Source organism: Erinaceus europaeus, chromosome 3, assembly GCF_950295315.1.
Source record: "Erinaceus europaeus chromosome 3, mEriEur2.1, whole genome shotgun sequence".
NCBI classification, from domain to species: domain Eukaryota; kingdom Metazoa; phylum Chordata; class Mammalia; order Eulipotyphla; family Erinaceidae; genus Erinaceus; species Erinaceus europaeus.
In genome coordinates this window covers 61,786,792-61,805,027 of record NC_080164.1, presented here as the reverse complement: position 1 = coordinate 61,805,027, position 18,236 = coordinate 61,786,792, and the positions used below count along the sequence as shown (strand labels likewise).

The 18,236-nt window shown below is 39.6% G+C and overlaps 1 protein-coding gene across 2 annotated transcripts in view; it reads left to right on the top strand.

Moving 5' to 3' along the window:
• The window catches only part of CKAP2L (cytoskeleton associated protein 2 like), a 33,938-nt gene extending 16,490 nt beyond the window's left edge, over nt 1-17,448 (top strand). Inside the window, exons 4-9 of one of the 2 annotated variants that reach the window (XM_060187257.1) lie at nt 37-1,283; nt 8,054-8,261; nt 10,987-11,142; nt 12,418-12,481; nt 14,958-15,117; nt 16,387-17,448. In XM_060187257.1, coding sequence (XP_060043240.1) covers nt 37-1,283; nt 8,054-8,261; nt 10,987-11,142; nt 12,418-12,481; nt 14,958-15,117; nt 16,387-16,612 — 2,061 coding nt within the window. In that variant the 3' untranslated portion in view covers nt 16,613-17,448. The remainder of the gene's footprint in view (nt 1-36; nt 1,284-8,053; nt 8,262-10,986; nt 11,143-12,417; nt 12,482-14,957; nt 15,118-16,386) is intronic. The other variant, XM_007525481.2, reaches the window with a different exon arrangement.
• Nucleotides 17,449-18,236: the final 788 nt, after the last annotated feature.

Genomic DNA, 18,236 nt, shown 5'->3' with positions numbered 1-18,236 from the left:
TTTAAATATTCTTTTTTGTTGTTATTGTCTTTTTAGACTATTAGACCCAGAAAAGACGCCACCAGCCATGTTGTTTTGCCTATCAAAGCTACACGACCTGTGAGCAGTAAACTTCAGCCCAGACCTGCCAATATCATGGGATCCCAGAACCCAAAGTTGGAACCACCAACACTTCTGGACAAAAGACTGACTTCGGGATATGTTTCTTCTAACCCAAACTGTAAACTGTCTAGCAAGTGTCAACAGCCGCATGAATCTGGATCGTCTGTGAGAAGAAAATTATCAGGAAAACCAGTGAGGTCACTTAAGACAGAGGAATTGAAGACGAGAGAGCAGCAGGTGACTGATCAAGGAAATGTTCAATGTATAAATTCTGTGGACAATGCCCATGTTGAAAATGATTCCTCAGAGAGCTGTCTAAAAGAGATCAACAAAGAGAACCTGCCTCTCACCTTACCAGACTCTAAGAGGAAGCCAAATTCTGAATTATGGACCATAAATAAGTCAAAGAATAATTGTTATAATCCCACCAAGAGTAATGTGACTACAAAACAAGCCTTGGGGAAAGGTCCCGTGAATAGGACTATTTTGAAAGACAGAGCTAATAAACAGTTTGTTAGAGAAACAAGAACTGTGGTTCCTCCAATAAAGCCACAGCAACTTTCTAGAGGAGCAGATCTTCTAAGACCAGGAGGAAAAAACCAAACGTCAGTTCCCTCTCACTTTGTTCAAATTGTGAACAGGACTCAAGCATCAAAAAAGACAGGGCTCAAGAATATAAAGAGTAATAGGAATAAATATGAAAGACCAACCGAAACTAAGTTAACTTCTTCTGCTGTAACTGAACAGAAAGTAAAAAATACCAAATCCAGGATGCATCCCAGTATGCTTCAAGGAGGATCCAACAGCGGATACTCAAACATTAAACAAGATCAGAAGTCCACTCAGCCTTCTTTTAAACCTCGGACATCATGTGTGTTGCAAAAATCAAAAGCCATAAACCCAAGACCTAATTTGACAGGTACTAAGATTAACTCAGTCATTCCAAGCACACCTGCTATAAAAGCAACTGAACCCTATAGGAATAAGTACAACAGCAGCTATCAGCAAAATGCACAGACTTTGGATTCCAAGTTCAAAAAGTCTCTTCCCCAGAACCAATTTCTGAACAAGACGGCTCCCAAAACTATAGCTGGTGTTACAGCCACGAATGGAAGAAGAGTCCCAAATGGGACCCAAACTAATCCAAACACTGAAAAGAAAACTGCAGTAGATGATCGAAGGTACCTCACTTTAACTGCGTTGTTTTACTTTATTTGTCCACCAGGGTTCTCACTGGAGCTCAGTGCCAGCACTATGAATCCATTACTCCTGTTGGCCCTTTTTTCCATTTTTATTGGATAGGACAAAAGAAATTCAGAGAGGAGGGGAAAATAGAGAGGGAGAGAGACAGACACATGCAGATGGGCTTCTCCACTTGTGAAGCTTCCCCGCTGAAGTTGGGGAACCAGAGGCTTGAACCCTAATTTTATAATTTTTAAAGCTATTAGAAGCCACGGAGATAATATTGTCTATTAGATCACTAGCTTGCATGCCAGAAATCCAATAGGCCTCAGGTTCAATCCATGCTACCACCTTCTGCCAGAGCTGAGCAATGCTTTCACTCTTTAACTCATACTTTCATCTCCCATAATAAATAAATAATTTTTAAATAAGACTCTCAGATTGACTACTATAAATAGTTAAAGAGTTAACCCATAAATAATGGCTCCTGAGTAGTTTTAGTACTGAATGTTTTAAAAGGAAAAGCAGAAAAGGAAATTTGGGACTAGAAAAGTAGCTCACAGCCAGGCAGTGGCACACCTAGTTAACATACACATTACAGTGTGCAAGGATATAGGTTCAGGGCTGCTTTATCTCTCTCCTGTCTCCGCCTCCACTCTCAATTTCTCTCTGTCTCTATCCATTGATAAATAAAGAAAAATGTAATTAGGAAAGAAGGGAAAGAGGGAGGAAGAAAATGTGCCCAGAGCACTTAAGCCCCAGAGGTGACCAAGAAAAAAAGAAAAGACTAGAGGCTCATGTAACAATAATATTAAGACATGACAGAGCTGAATAATGCATACATGTGTTTATAAAATCATTCTAATTTTCTGTAAACTTAAGATAATTTCCTTCATATTTTGCCACAGGGTTATCACTGGGGCTTGGTGCCTGCATGGTAACTCCACCTCTCCCAGTGACATTGTTTTCCCCTTTCTTTTTCTGATAGAGACAGAAACAGGGAGAGAAACGGAGACACCTGTAGCACTGCTCCACAACTTAAGCTTGCCCTCTGCAAGTGGGAACCAGTGGCTTGAACCTGAGTCTGCACAAATAGTACCATGCACTGTGCCAGGCTTGCCATCCCCATGCCTTAATGACTTCTTTTTTAAAAGAAATTAAAACACGGGCAGGGGTAGATAGCATAATGGTTATGCAAAGAGACTTCCATGCCTGAGGCTCTGAAGTCCCAGGTTCAGTCCCCAGCACCACCATAAGCCAGAGCTGAGCAGTGCTCTGGTAAATAAATAAATAAATAAATAAATAAAATTCTATAATAATAAAAAAAAAAAGAAATTAAAACACAAAATCATTGAATAAGAAATAAGGGTTTTAGGACTAAGAAGATAGCTCAACACTAGCTTACCAGACTTGTATGCCTAAAACAGCGAGTTTCCTGGTTCAGTCCTTGACATCACCGTGTGCCAGAGCTGAGCAGTGCTCTAGTCGTTCTCGTTCTCTCTCTCTTCCTCTCTCTCCCTTTTTCCCTCACTCCCTCCCTCCCTAAGTAAATGTATCTTAGGAATAGAAAAGAAAGATGGGTTGCAGGTATAGACAATTTAGTTAAGGAGTAACCTGCAGGGACTAGCACTAAAAGGAGGCAGGTTAGGAGGAGCTGTAGTGCTGAAGAAGTTGAGATAATTCTCTTGTCCAGCTGATTGATCAGAGTGGTTAATCTAGAACTACAAACTCATCAGGAAAGAAAGAACAGGAAACTTGCATGCATCTAAGCAGGCCAAGTTTTGGAAAGTAGCTTAAGGCAAAGAACAGTCGATTCAAATATAGAGTACATATGGTAGGAATTAGAGTCTCGGGTTGCTGGGCATTAATATACATGATGCTTAGCCAACCAGAAGGTGGTGCAGTGCTAGTGTTGGACTTATAATCATGAGGTCCTCAATTTGATCCTCAGTGCTGCTTATGCCAGAGTGGTGCTTATGCCCCCTTCCACTTTTGTTAATAAGTAAAAAATTTTTAAATATAAACATGGTGCTTGAAATTGACCAAGGGATTTTAACAGACTTTCTGTACAGAACTGGTCTCATAATTTTGTGCACTTGCCCAGAAAATCACCCATATGTACATTTGGCTACAGTGGAAAATAAGAAGTTTCCTGACAGGGATGAAAGAAGCATGTAAAATTAGATGGTTGCAGTGCACGGCTCAAGGACCAGCATAATAATCCCAGTTCAAGCCCCCGGCTCCCCACCTACAAGGGTGTTGCTTTACGGGCGGTGAAGGTCTGCAGGTGTCTCTCTTTCTCTCCCCCTCTCATCTTCCCCATCTCTCTCCATTTCTCTCTGTCCTATCCAACAACAATGACATCAATAACAGCAATAATAATAACTAACAATAAAACAATAAGGGCAACAAAAGGGAAAAAATAAATATTTTTAAAAATCTTTAAAAAAAAAAATTAGATGGTTGCAAAAGGCACAGAAGATAACATAATGGCTACACAAAGAGACTTTCTCATGCATAAGGTTCACAGGTCCCAAGTTGAATTCTCCTGCACCACCATAAGCCAGAGCTGAGCAGTGCTCTGGTTAAAAAATAAAAAAATAAAATGGATGGTAGCTAAATAGAAAATATATGACTTAATTCATGGATGATGTGATTGAAAGGGTGAGGGATTGTTTCTACAACAGAAGAATTAAGGGAGATGTTTTTGACAGTGACAGCTGAGTTGACATCTAACATTGGTAAAAGAACAATAGCAAGGTAAGAGGGCATCTTCTAAGCAAAGAAAAATAGCCCGAGCCTATTTTTGAAGGAGTGAGATTCCTTAGACTAGAAGTCACGGCATAGACCAGATAATGGACAATGGATCATAAGACCAAGTGTGTGGTGTGCTGACCACGTCTGATTATGAAAGAGAAGGGCTCCGTGGAGAGGGGAGCAAATCATTCACTCACTCCTCTAGAGTTCCTTCAGTACCTACAAGGCCACAAAACCATAAAGACAAAACAGATTAGTGATTGCCAAGGTTACAGACCCCTTTCACTGGGGAGGGGTTGACATCCGGTGAGCATAGAGAATTTTTTGAACTTTCTCAGATCTTGCTTATAGTCATTATATGACATCATGCATTTGTCAGAATTCACAGAAATACAAAGTAAATTTTACTGTATCTAATTGAACACGTGTGTTGTAGGCATATGTTGGACAGTCAAAGGCTTCTGCCTTTCATAAAGCTTGCATTATAGAGAAGGCAGAAAAATCAACATTGTTGATTAACTAAGACAGGATAATTGCAGATTCTTACCTTTTCAAGGAGGTGTCATTTGTACAGAGGACTGAAGACTAGCAGTGCAAGAAGAAACTATGCCATCTTGAAACAGAGAGGATGCCAGACCTCCTAAAGAGTAGTAAGTGAGAGGGAAAGTGATATAAGGTTGAAAAAGTAGGAAGGAGCCAAATTCCTTTTCATGCCTTTCAGCCATGGAAAACATTGGTTCTGAATGCACAAGTGTTACGCTGTAAGTTGGGTTTCAGTGTATATCTGTGTCTATTGTGACTTTGTGCCTATCATAACTTTCACATAGGAATAAAAAAATAATGCTCTCTTTCCTTTGCACATATTGGAATTTCATTCCAAAAGCATGGCGAGCTCTTGGCAGTGACTCAATCTGGTTTGCATTTTAAATGCAAACTCTAGCTGCTGTGGACAGAAGGAATTTGCTGAGAGTTAAAGTGAAAGCAAGGAAATGAGTTGGGAAACTGCTGTAGCATCTCAGGCAAAAGATGGCAATGCTATGGACTAGGATAGGAGTATAAGCAATACTGAGAGAAGCAATAGTGTCTACACAGTGATGTGTTGTATGTGGGGAAAAGAAAGAGACTACTCAAAAGGTAACTCCTGGTTTTAAGCCTTAACAACCAGGTTGATTTACTAATGAAAGCTGTTAGGAACAGATTTGGAGAAAATCAAGAGTTGGTTTTGGACAGTGTTAAATTTGAAATGCCTGCCAGACAACAATGCATAGCAACTTGCATGGTACTTCGTTTGTACAAGCCATTTTTAAATTTGTGATTAATAGTAGTTTACAAGATTGTGAGACTACAGGGTATAGTTCCACACCACACCTACCATCAAAGTTCTGTCCCTTACCCTTCCAACAATAACCACCACAGTTCTCACAAAGTCTTAGAGACAGTTTCTCTCTCTCGTGCTCACTGTGTGTGTGGAGGGGGGGGTGTTTTTTAGGTGGTGTTTTGTTTGGCAGTTCATAATGTTTCAATTCTCTAGATTCAACATCTGAGTGAATACAGGTGGTAATGGTCTCTCACCTCTTTATTTATTTAACTAGCAATGGCTTTTACAAAGTTTGAGGCTCCAAGGAGAGATCTGGGGCTAAAGTATATGCTTGTGATTCATCAATATTTAGATGTAATTTAAAGAAATTCAAGAGCCCACATCCAAACACTTGGGCCTGCATATCTTAGAGTCTCCTTCAGCTACCTATCAGCTTCTTAGAAGTAGGAGTAGATAATGTGAATAGAATGGGGACATAAGGGGTAGGACTTTGCACTTTATTTTTTTTTTTATTTAAGATTTTATTTATTAATGAGAAAGATAGGCAGAGAGAAAGAACCAGACATCACTATGGTACATGTGCTGCCAGGGATTGAACTTGGAACCTCATGCTTGAGCATCCAATGCTTTATCCATTGTGCCACCTCCTGGACCACAGACTTTGCACTTTAGAAATGATAATCATAATTTTGTTTGAGGAAAAGGAGGGAGTAGTGGTGTGTGGTGAGGAGAGGCCTGAAGGACTTAGGTCACTATAAGTGGTGATTACCCTCTTGTGGGTAGGATCTAGTTTAATGCTAGATAAAATGCTTATGGTGGGAGAAATGGAATGGCAAGTTAGCAGTCTCAGAGATGGAGGGATATCTTGGGAAAATTTGTTTCAGGAAGCAAAACAGGTAGAATAAAAATCTGAAAAAAATAATGAAAAATATTATGAAGTCAAAGAATGTGCAGATGGGGTGGGGTTAGATAGCATAATGGTTATGCAAAGAGACTGTCATACCTGAGGCTCCAAAATCTTTGGTTCAGTCCCCCACACCACCATAAGCCAGAGCTGAGCAGTGCTCTTGTAAAAAAGTGGAAAAAGGAATTGTGCAGGCAGAGGTGCTGGTGACCTATTATCCTACTAATCCCTCTGGCATCTGCCTTGTAGTCACAAGCAACAGCTACTGCCATTAGCCATTTACAAATTATGCATTCATTCTTCTGACTTTGTAGTTGAAGATGTTCATGATGATTACTGCATATCATATATTTTAAAAGCTTGACTATATTAAAATTTTTTTCAGCTTTTAAAATCATTTTATTGGCAGTGGTTATAGTTTACAGTACAGTTGTTGACACATGGGTACAATTTATCATCTCTCCATAAGTGTCTGCAGAACACTCTAACCCACAACTTGAGTCCTTTTCCATCATCAAAAGCACCACGATCCCAAGGCCTTCTTTATTCCTCTCCTTTCCCACATCTTTTGCTTTGCTCTAATATACGACGTCTAGTCTAAATTTTGCTTTGTGTTTTCCCTTTCTGTTCTTGTTTTTTAAGTTTTACCTACAAGTGAGATTACTCAGAATTTATCCTCTTTTTGACTTATCTCATTTAACTTGGTGCCTTCAAGTTTCAGCCAAGATGAGGCAAAGGAGATGACATCATCATTTTTAATAATGGGATAGTATTCCATTGTATATATAAATCACAACTTTCTTAGTTACTCATCTCTCATTGAACATCTGGGTTGTTTCCAAGTTTAGGCTGTTGTGAATGGTGCTGCTATGAACTTAGGTGTACATAGATTTTTTTTTAAGCTACTTTTTATTTATTTATAAAAAGGAAACACTGACAGAACCATAAGATAAGAGGAGTACAACTCCACACAGTTCCCACCACCAGAACTCTGTATCCCATCCCCTCCCCTGATAGCTTTCCTATTGCTTTAAATCTCTGAGAATATGGACCCAAGGTCATTATGGGGTGCAGAAGGTCAAAGATCTGGCTACTGTGATTGTTTCCCCACTGAACATGGGTGTTGGTAGGTCGATCCATACTCCCAACCTGTCTCTCTCTTTCCCTAGTGGGGCAGGGCTCTGGGGAAACAGCTCCAGGAGACATTAGTGGGGTTGTCTGTCCAGGGAAGTCCAGTTGGCATCATGGTAGCATCTTGAACCTGGTGGTTGAAAAGAATTAACGTATAAAGCCAAACAAATTGTTGACTAATCATGAACCTAAAGGCTGGAATAGTGCAGATGAAGATTTCGGGTCTCTGTTTTGAAGATAGCTAGTAGGCCTATTTTAGTCATATTCCAAAGGGCCCATGACTACACTAGTTTTTTCCTGAGCCTGACATCTGATATGCAGGTGGACCCAAGTTATTGTCTGGGGAGATGATGTCATGACTGGAAAAAGGGCTAGAAAGCTGGATCAGGGAAGAGAGTAGCTCCCAAATATGGGAAAGGTGTATAAATATTGTTGACTGTAAAACCCATCGATTTGATCGGGGGTCCATATTCAGCTTAGGAGCCTATGTGACCTCTGCATCCCTGTAGATCTGAGCTCACATTCTGTGGTCATGAGTAGGAACATTGAAGCTGCCCCAGTTTCAGGACCCATCTTCTTCAGGTGGTAGATAAGAGTATGTTATCCAGCTTCCCTTCAAAAATTTAAGATCATCTCCCCTCTCTTTAATTGCATGACAGGAAACAACTGGAAGAATGGCGGAAATCTAAGGGGAAATTATATAAACGGCCTCCTATGGAACTGAAAAGAAAAAAGAAAATAATAGAGGAAATGAATATTTCATTCTGGAAGAGCATGGAAAAAGAAGAAGAGGAAAAGAAAGAACAACTAGAACTGTCCAATAAAATTGACAGCACTCTGACAGAATGTCTGCAGCTCATTGAAGGAGTAAGTGAAGAGGATGAGTTCTCAAAACTTTAGCCCAAGTTCTTACTTAAAGTTTTTAAATATGGGCTGGGCAGTGGCATACTTGCTTAAGCACACGTGTTACCATGTGCAAGGACCCAGGTTCTAGTCTCCAGTCCCCACTTGCAAGAGGCAAGCCTCATAAGAGGTGAAGCAGTGCTACAGATATTTCTCTGCCCCTCTCAATTCCTTTCTCTTGTGATGAATTTTCTAAAATCTTTTTTTAGCAAGTCCTTCAGATCTACATCTTTATATGACTTGTTTTCTTTAAGGAATTCTATCTTGTTTTTACATGGTTGCCTGTCACTCTTCTCTGTTTGCTCACCTAGGTCCGTTCCACCCACACACACACCCCAGGGTTACACACACCCCAGGGTTATCACTGGGGCTTGGTGCCAGCACTCCAAATTCACTACTACTGGCAGCTGTTTTTTTCCTTTTCTTTTCTTTTCTTTTTTTTTTGGTTGGAGGGTGGTTTTGGTTTTGTTTGTTTTCTATTTATTTATTTATTTATTCCCTTTTGTTGCCCTTGTTTTATTGTTGTAGTTATTATTGTTGTCATCGTCATTGTTGGATAGGACAGAGAGAAATGGAGAGAGGAAGGGAAGACGGGAGAGAAAGAAGGACACCTGCAGACCTGCTTCACTGCCTTGAAGCAACTCCCCTGCAGGTGGGGAGCCGGGACTCGAACCTAGATCCTTAGGCCAGTCCTTGTGCTTTGCGCCACCTGCGCTTAGCCCACTGCACTACTGCCAGACTCCCTATTTGTTTGTTTTCTATAAGACAGAAAGAAATTGAGAGGTTAAGGAGTGATGCAGAGGGAGAAAGAGAAACACTTTCAGAGCTGCTTCACCACTCATGAAGCTCCTCCCTCCCTCCATAATGGAGCCGAGTTCCTTGCGCATGATAATGGTTTTTGTTTTGTTTTGTTTTTTTAATTTATTTATTTTCCCTTTTGTTGCCCTTGTTGTCTTTTTATTGTTGTTGTAGTTATTATTGTTGTTGTTATTGATGTTATCATTGTTACATAGGACAGAGAGAAATGGAGAGAGGAGGGGAAGACAGAGAGGGGGAGAAAAAGATAGATACCTGGGAGTCCGGGGTAGCGCAGCTGGTTATGTGCACATGGCTCAAAGCGCAAGGACGGCGTAAGGATCCCAGTTTAAGCCCCTGGCTCCCCACTTGCAGGGGAGTCTTTTCACAAGCAGTGAAGCAGGTCTACAGGTATCTTTCTCTCCCCCTCTCTTTTTTCCCCACCTCTCTCCATTTCTCTCTGTCCTATCCAACAATTACATAAATAACAACAACAATAATAACTACAACAAGGGCAACAAAAAGGAATAAATAAATAAATATTTTTTAAAAAGAAAGACACCTGGAGACCTGCTTCACCACCTGTGAAGCGACCCCCCTGCAGGTGGGAGCCGGGGCCTCGAACCGAGATCAACTGGGTACAACACCAACCCAGCCATAGGTTAGTTTCTATTAATTACCTATAGGTGACATTCTGACTCTAGTGATGGAGCTTTTATTTATTTATTTATTTATTTATTTATTTATTTATTTATTTTAAAACTACAGCACTGTTCAACTCTGGTTTATGATGATGCTGGGGACTGAACCTGGGAGCTCAGAGGTTCAGGCAAGAAAGCTGTTTGCATAACCATTATGCTATCTCCCTAGGTTCCCCCTTTGATTATAAATGTGGTATAAAATTGTAGGAAATATTCCTTTAGCTGTGATAAACATTTTTGTCATTGGTCTTGTGTGGTTCTTAAAAATGAGTAAGTTCCAGGAGTCCGGCGGTAGCACAGCGGGTTAAGCATAGGCGGCTCAAAGAGCAAGGACCGGAGTTAGCCTGGTTCGAGCCCTGGCTCCCCACCTACAGGGAAGTCGCTTCACAAGTGGTGAAGCAGGTCTGCAGGTATCTTTCTCTCCCCCTCTCTGCCTTCCCCTCCTCTCTCCATTTCTCTCTGTCCTTCTTCTTCTAGCGTTTGCCCTTCTTCCATAGCCAGTCAACAGCATCAGGTTGAAAGCTGTCAGGAGCTGCTTGTTGCTGGCTTTGAAAGTGACTGGGATCCATGTGGATTCAGTCGGCTAGGAAGGATCCTCAATTGCCCCAATGAATGGGTACTCACGGGATGCACCACGAGAAGGTCGATCCAATGCAACAGCAACGACAACAATAACTACAGCAATAAAACAACAAGGACAACAAAAGGGAATGAATAAATTTTTTTTAAAAAAATGAATAAGTTTCAAAAAAAAAAACAACAATGAATAAGTTCTGGGAGTCAGGCGGTAGCACAGCGGGTTAAGCGCACGTGGCACAAAGCTCAAGGACTGGCGTGAGCATCCCCGTTTGGCTTCCTACTAGCAGGGGAGTTGCTTCACAGGCGGTGAAGCAAGTCTGCAGATGTCTGTCTTCCCCTCTGTCTGTCCTATCCAACAACAATGACATCAATAACAACAACAACAATAAAAAATGGCAACAAAAAGGAAATAAACATTTTTTTAAATATGAATAAGTTCCAAATTTCATAAAATACACTATTAACACGAATGGATTTACTTTATAGTACACGGTACCTCCAATTAAAATTTTGTAAATTTGGCCCAACTAATTTTTGTATACCTAATAAGTAGTGGGAGATGTGAGAGTAGTCAGATGGTAATAATTACCTCCGGGTATTTTCTTTGTTCCCAGGGTGTACACTGTAATGAAATATCTTCAATACTGTCCAGTATTCCTGAGGCAGAAAAATTTGCTAAATTCTGGATCTGCAAAGCAAAATTGTTGGCACGTAAAGGCACTTTTGATGTTATTGGACTGTATGAGGAAGCCATTAAAAATGGGGCAACAGTAAGTATCCATCTTTGAGTGGGTATTTCTTAAAAACTCTTTCTTGGGAGTCAGGCGGTAACACAGCTATTTAAGTGCACGGGGCGCAAAGCGCAAGGACCAGCATAAGGATCCCGGTTCCAGCCCCCCGGCTCCCCACCTGCAGGGAAGTCGCTTCACAGGCAGTGAAGCAGTTCTGCCGGTGTCTAACTTTCTCTCCCCCTCTCTGTCTTTCCCTCCTCTCTCCATTTCTCTCTGTCCTATCGAAAAACAACATCAATAACAACAACAACTGTAGCAACAATAAAAAAGACAACAATGGCAACAAAAGGGAAAATAAATTAAATTTTTTTAAAAACTCATGTAAGTTTATTGTTTGTAATATGGCAGTTATGAAATATATTGTTAAACTTTTAAGTGTTTCATAAAATTGTTTACAAAATATGAAATACAATATGTCCATTATAAACACTGCAGTTAAAAAATTTTTTGCAAAAAATATTACATGGAAATATGAAATACAATATGTCCATTATAAACACTGCAGTTAAAAAATTTTTTGCAAAAAATATTACATGGAAACCATTAAAATTACTTTCCTTTTCACGAATATCTCACCACTCAGTGTAGAAATGTGCATCTATGGAATGTAACCACATAGAAAGTTTTAACATCTGCATCCAGTACCTATATAGATATACCTCACCACAAAGAACCTAAGCATACTGAACTTAACCCAGCAGTATCCATAAATGAATAATTCAGTACCTTTGGCTGAAAGTTTCCAATTCTAAAACTTAGTAAAAATATTCTTTTCACTTTTAAATTATCTTTAAAATGGTTCTGTTTTTTAAAGATTTATTTATCGGGGCTGGGTGGTAGTGCACCTGGTTAAGTACACATATTACAATGTACAAAGACCTGAGTTCGAGCCCCCAGTCCCCATCTGCAGGAGGAAAGCTTCACAAGTTATGAAGCAGATCTGCAGGTGTCTTTCTGTCTTCCTTCCTCTCTATCTCCCCCTTCCTCAATATCTGGCTGTATCTATCCAATAAATAAAGATAATATTTTTAAAAAGATTTATCTACTTATTTTTAGGAGAGAGACCGTGAAAAAGTAGTCCAAAACAATGAGAATGTGCCAGGACATGACTACACATAAAACAGAGAGAGGGAGAAAGATAAGAAAGGGAAGGGAAGAGAAGGGCAGGGAAGAAGGAAGGATCATTTGGTATAAGCAAAGATCATTTCTTCCATGAATGTTTTTAATATCCTTCATCTATTTTCTTCCTTCTAGCCAATTCAAGAGTTGCGGGAATTTGTTTTTAATATTTTGCAAGACCTAAACAGGACCACAGAAGGTACTGCTATTTTTGTATTTAAACTCACCCTCTTTAGCCACATAAGAAAAAATCAGCACACGGGATATAAAAAAAAAAGAATTTTAGGTTCCCTGAAATGCCTTTTACTTCTTGCTTTCCATTGCTGGCCCTTTCAGCCATCATCACTGGTTGATTTTCTCTATTGTTACTAGTAGATAATACTGTTCAAGGGGCCGGTGGTGGCATACCTGGTTGAGCACACATGTTACAGTGCACAAGAATCTGGGTTCGAGCCCCTGTAGGTGGAAAGCATTTTTTTTTTTTTACTAGAGCACTGCTCAGCTCTGGCTTATGGTGGTGCAGGGGGTTGAACCTGGGACTTTGGAGCTTCAGGCATGAGAGTCTCTTTGCATAACCATTATGCTATCTACCCTCTGCCCAGGGGGAAAGCTTTGCGAGTGGTGAAGCAGTGCTGCAGGTGTCTCTCTGTCTCTCTCCCTATCTCCCCCTCTTCCTCTCAATTTCTGGCTGTCTCTATTCAGTAAATAAATAAAGGTAATTTTTAAAAAGATATACTGCTCAACACTCTTCAGTGGTTTCCACCAGAGCAGCCTAAAAGATCTTACTTTCCTGGAGTCCTAGGTGGGAGGAGACAAGTGACTTTTTTTTTTTTCCAAAGCTCTATTCAGTTCTGGTGTAGGTAGTGTCAGGGATTGAACCTGCAATCTTGGAGCCTTGACTGTGAATGTCTTTTGCATGACCTCTATACTGTCACCATGGCCCAATAAATAATATCTTTTTCAGAGATACTGAGGCAAAAAAAAAAAGAGAATTGTTATATATTTAATCATAACAAACATATACATCGATGTCAAAGCCTTGTGTCTTGGTATTTATTTTAGTCTTGGAATCCTTCTTTTACAAATACCATCTAAGCAAACAAGCTGTTTCTAAGATTTGTGAGAACCTTAGTTGTTATTTTTGGAAAGTGAGAGGGTGGAGACAAAGAACTCTAGTGGTGGGTGTGGCATGGAACTATGCACTGTAATCGTACAATCTTGTAACCCACTATTAATCACAAGTTAAAAAATGGACAAAAGAATTAGAAAGCCATCTAAGGAATTTGCGCATAATAGTGTTAACTATTAGTGTCAGTGACTGAAATCTTTAAAAGGCTCTTCTACGAGAACTGCCAGATATAATACTTACAATACCATGTATGATTACAGAAGGGAGGACTGTCTTTAGAAAACTAAATAGATTGTTTTTGTGATCTTGGCTGGTGGCTTTTTTGTTTCCTCTAAAAGTAGGTTTGACTTTGATGAACACTCAAGTCACTTGGAAATAAAGCTAACTCATTATTTTTGGGAGTATGTCATAAAGTGCATATACACAGTGATACTCATACTAGAAATGATGCTACATTGCAAATATTTCTTTATATGACTGTTCTTAAAATTCATGAAAAGCAGAAACAAATTTATGTCTTTATGTCTTTGAACCCCTCTTGACCTCTCTTAGAGTCTCAGCCTCCAGCAACAGATCTGCCTGTCTCAATTTAATTTCTTTCCTTTCATTGTAGTTATTGCAGTTGAGCTACTGTATAAATTGTGTCAGAACAAAACATTTCCTTCTTTTTAAAAAAAAATATTTTTTTTTTTATTAAAAAGGTAGGAGGAGAGAGAGAAAGAACCAGACATCACTCTGGTAAATGTGTTGACAGAGTCAAACTCAGGACCCCATGCTTGACAGTCTGGTACTTTTTTTTTTTTTAATTTATTTATTCCCTTTTGTTGTCCTTGTTTTGTTGTAGTTATTATTGATGCCGTTGTTGTTGGATAGGACAGAAATGGAGAGAGGAGGTGAAGGCAGAGAGGGGGAGAGAAAGATAGACACCTGCAGACCTGCTTCACCGCCTGTGATGCGACTCCCCTGCAGGTGGGGAGCCGGGGGCTCGAGCCGGGATCCTTACACCAGTCCTTGTGTTTTGTGCCACCTGCGCTTAACCCGCTGCACTACCGCCCAACTCCCGACAGTTCAGTACTTTATCCACTGCACCACCTCCTGGACCAAGAACAAAACATTTCTTTCACCCACTATCTAACATGATAACCATTTGGTCTTTACTGGGTAGAAAGGGGGGGAAAATGATCCGTGACATCCTTTAAGGGCAAAAGACCTCTTAAAAAATGAGTAAGAAATTAGAGATGTGGGAAAAAAAAATTAGAGATGTGATCAGCAGGTTGAAAGGATGTCAAGGATTCATCCTCAAGTGGCAGAGAAGCCAAATGCCATTTGGAAAGCTAGTGGGCTTAATGTAGTGAAGCAGTTCTACAGGGCTTAGGAAACACTAGTTATAATTTCCAATTCATAGTAGTTGCTTTTTATCTACTATGGAGTCCATGAGGCTCACTGGGAAATAATTCTACATATTTTTCATTTTATTGATACTAGTTTAAGTACTAAAATGCTAAACCTATTTTCCTTCTTCACCTTCCTTTCCTTGTTTGCATAGGAATCACCTCTGAGTCTTTAGTTGCTGAAACTAACATAGCATCAATTGAAGAACTGACTAATCAGATGGATCCTGAGAATGTGAGAGAAGAGGTTCTAGCAACACCCCAAATAAAGCATAATCATTCTGGTATCAAATTACAGATTGCCCCAATCCCTAGGTAAGCAACCTCTAAAGCAAACTTTGTTGTTGTTGTTGTTATTGTTGTTGTTGTTGATGATGTTGTTTTTAAGGTTTTTTATTTATTTATTCATGAGAAATGATAGGAGAGAGAGCGAGAACCAGACATCACTCTGTTGTGTCTGGGGACTGAACTCGAGGCCTCATGTTTGAGAGTCCAAAGCCTTATCCACTGTGCCACCTCCCAGACTACATAAAGCAAACTTTGTATTCACAAGTCCAATTCTCAGTTTCTCCACAGATCTAGAGCACCAACAGCTCACTGATATACTCTGCCCTATAAAGACCAGGCAGTCTCATCCACCTTTAGTATTAAGGGATGAAACTGAGGGTGAGGGGTGGGTTAGAACCTATGATAAGAAGATCTATGTCCTTTCTCTGTGTAGAGACCTTCTACCACCTATTATAAGATCTGCAGTATAGAATGTGGTCAGAGTCAGTAGGGATGTTGGAATGAATTCATTCCCTCCTAAACTCAATCATTGCTACCCTAGCACAGATTAGGAGTGAATGGGAGGAGGAAGAATGGTACAAAATACCAAGTAGGGTTGATCTCTGTAGCTGTAGGAAAGGAGAAGCAGGGAATTTGTAATAGCAAGGGGACATTTGAGTATATATATACTAGTTAGAGACTAACTGGTTCATAATACCAAAAGCACTTGGGTTTGTTGTTGTTGTTGTTGTTGTTGTGTGTGTGTGTGTTGTTTTGCTAGGACAGAGAAATTGAGAGGGGAGGAGAGATACAGAGGAAGGAAGGAAGGAAGGAAGGAAGGAAGGAAGGAAGGAAGGAAGGAAGGAAGGGAGGGAGGGAGGGAGGGAGGGAGGGAGGGAGGGAAGATAGATAGATACCTGCAGACCTGCTTCACCACTTATGAAGCTTTCCCCCTGCAGGTGGGGAGCAGAATCTCAAATCCAGGTCCTTGCTTTTGGTAATGTGTGTGCCATCCAATTCATTCTGACAATCAGGGCAAAGCCAGCCTTGGACAAGAGCTGCTCTATTGTGTTTGTTTTGTTTTGTTTTTTAACCAGAGTACTGCATTGCTCTGGCATATGGTGGTGTCAGGGATTGAACCTGGTACCTCAGAGCCTCAGTCATAAAGTCTTTTATTTAACCATTATGCTATCTCCATCTCAATAGCTGACTCTGATAATTGAAATGTCCATCGTACTTTATTATGAATAATAATGATGATGATGATGAATAGTATTCCAAAAAAAGGTTTTGAGCATATCTCTTGCTATTTCATAGAAAAAGTGGGATGCCGGAAGTGCAAGACATGAAGCTTATCACTCCTGTACGGCGTTCAGTGAGGATTGAGCGAGTGGTATCCCGCTACCCAGAAATTCTGCAAGAACATGGTTTAGTAGTGGCTTCTCTTAATGAACTTTTAGACGTGGAAGAAACAGACTGTTACATATTCCGTAAAAATGAAGCCTTGCCTGTAACATTAGGATTTCAAACCCTTGAATCATAATTTCTCGATGCTTATTTAAAAAAAAAAAAAGTGTTTCAAATCTTCCACAAGACAAGTCTTTGTCCAGCTGACCTGGAAGAAACTGTATAATGGATCTAGATTATGGGTTCTCAGAACTTGGAAAGTAATCTACCAAACTTACTCTTAAACTTTATATCCCCACTGGGAAGTCTTATTTATTGATTTAAGGAGATAATTTTAACACAGTTTTACAGCATACATATATTTCAAGCTACTCAATACTGGTTTACCTCACAGACATAGTATAATTTTGCAACTTAATGATCTACTATAGTCCAGAGAGGGTTATTTTTCATTTTAGAGGAGTTGGTGCAACAATGCAATAGACTTCCTGGATTGATGAAGTATTACAGATGATCTGATCAAATCCCCTCATTTTACAATCAGTTAATATCAGCTGTGCCTTTGCTCTGAGGTTACAGATGACTTCTACCGTTTTTGACTTCTGTCACAGTATGTTTCTAAATGAGGTATAATTCATGTTCTCTTTGTGCCAGAGCTCAGCTAATGAAACACAATCCTGAATTGGCATGGTCATCTATCTAACTTTTTATATTGAAACTTAACTTTGCTTCAAGTAAAAAGTAAAGGGAACAAGAAAGAAGACTGGGGAAAGGACACTTGCTTCTTTACTGGGTGGAAAAGTCAACATTCAGAGATTGTTGCAGGTTGTCTTTCATGGGCAGTTGCTCTTGAAAAGAGAAAATCAAAATTATTATGTAAATATAATGTGTAGTAAAAACTACTCAACATATTTAAAGTTATCGCTTTCTTAATATGTATTACCTTAAAAAATTAAATTTTGTTCCTTCCTGCTTGTTTGTTTATCTTACTTGTTACAGAAAACAATGATGTTAGCTAGCCAAAGCTGGAAAATTAGGAGTTAGTCCAGGCAAACACCAATAGGCTGCCTGCTAAGCCCCACATAAAGCATTCATAAACTTGGTAACTCACCTTCGCAAAGGATCTGCCCATCAGCTTAACCCAGACACTGTTTTCATTATGAAGAAAGTAATATATCTCTAGGTTAAATTTATAATAGCAAGTTTCATGAAACTAAACCATTATAAGAAATTAATTTTCCCCACGACCAAATCAGAAGTCCACACTACCAGGCATTTCTTCCCTTTAGACAGATTTATATTCTTGTAAAGCCAGATAATGTCCAGGCCATTGCATAAAAATAAAAATCTGAAAACAAGATTTAGAAAAATCCAGTATTTATGGTCCAAGAGGTGACTCAGTGGATAAAGCACTGACTTCTGAGCGTGAGGTCCTGAGTTCAATCCCCAGTAGCACATGTACTGTAGTGATGTCTGGTTCTTTCTCTCCTCTTATTTTTCTCATTAATAAGTAAATAAAATCTCTTCCAGAATAGATAAAAAAAAAATTTTTTTTTACCTCCATGGTTATCACTGCTCCTGGCCACCATTTCTTTTTTTTTAATTTTACTTTATTTATAAAAAGGAAACACTGACAAAACCATAGGATAAGAGGGGTACAACTCCACACAATTCCCACCACCAGAACTCCATATCCCATCCCCTCCCTTGATAGCTTTCCTATTGTTTAACCCTCTGGAAGTATGGACCCAAGGTCATTG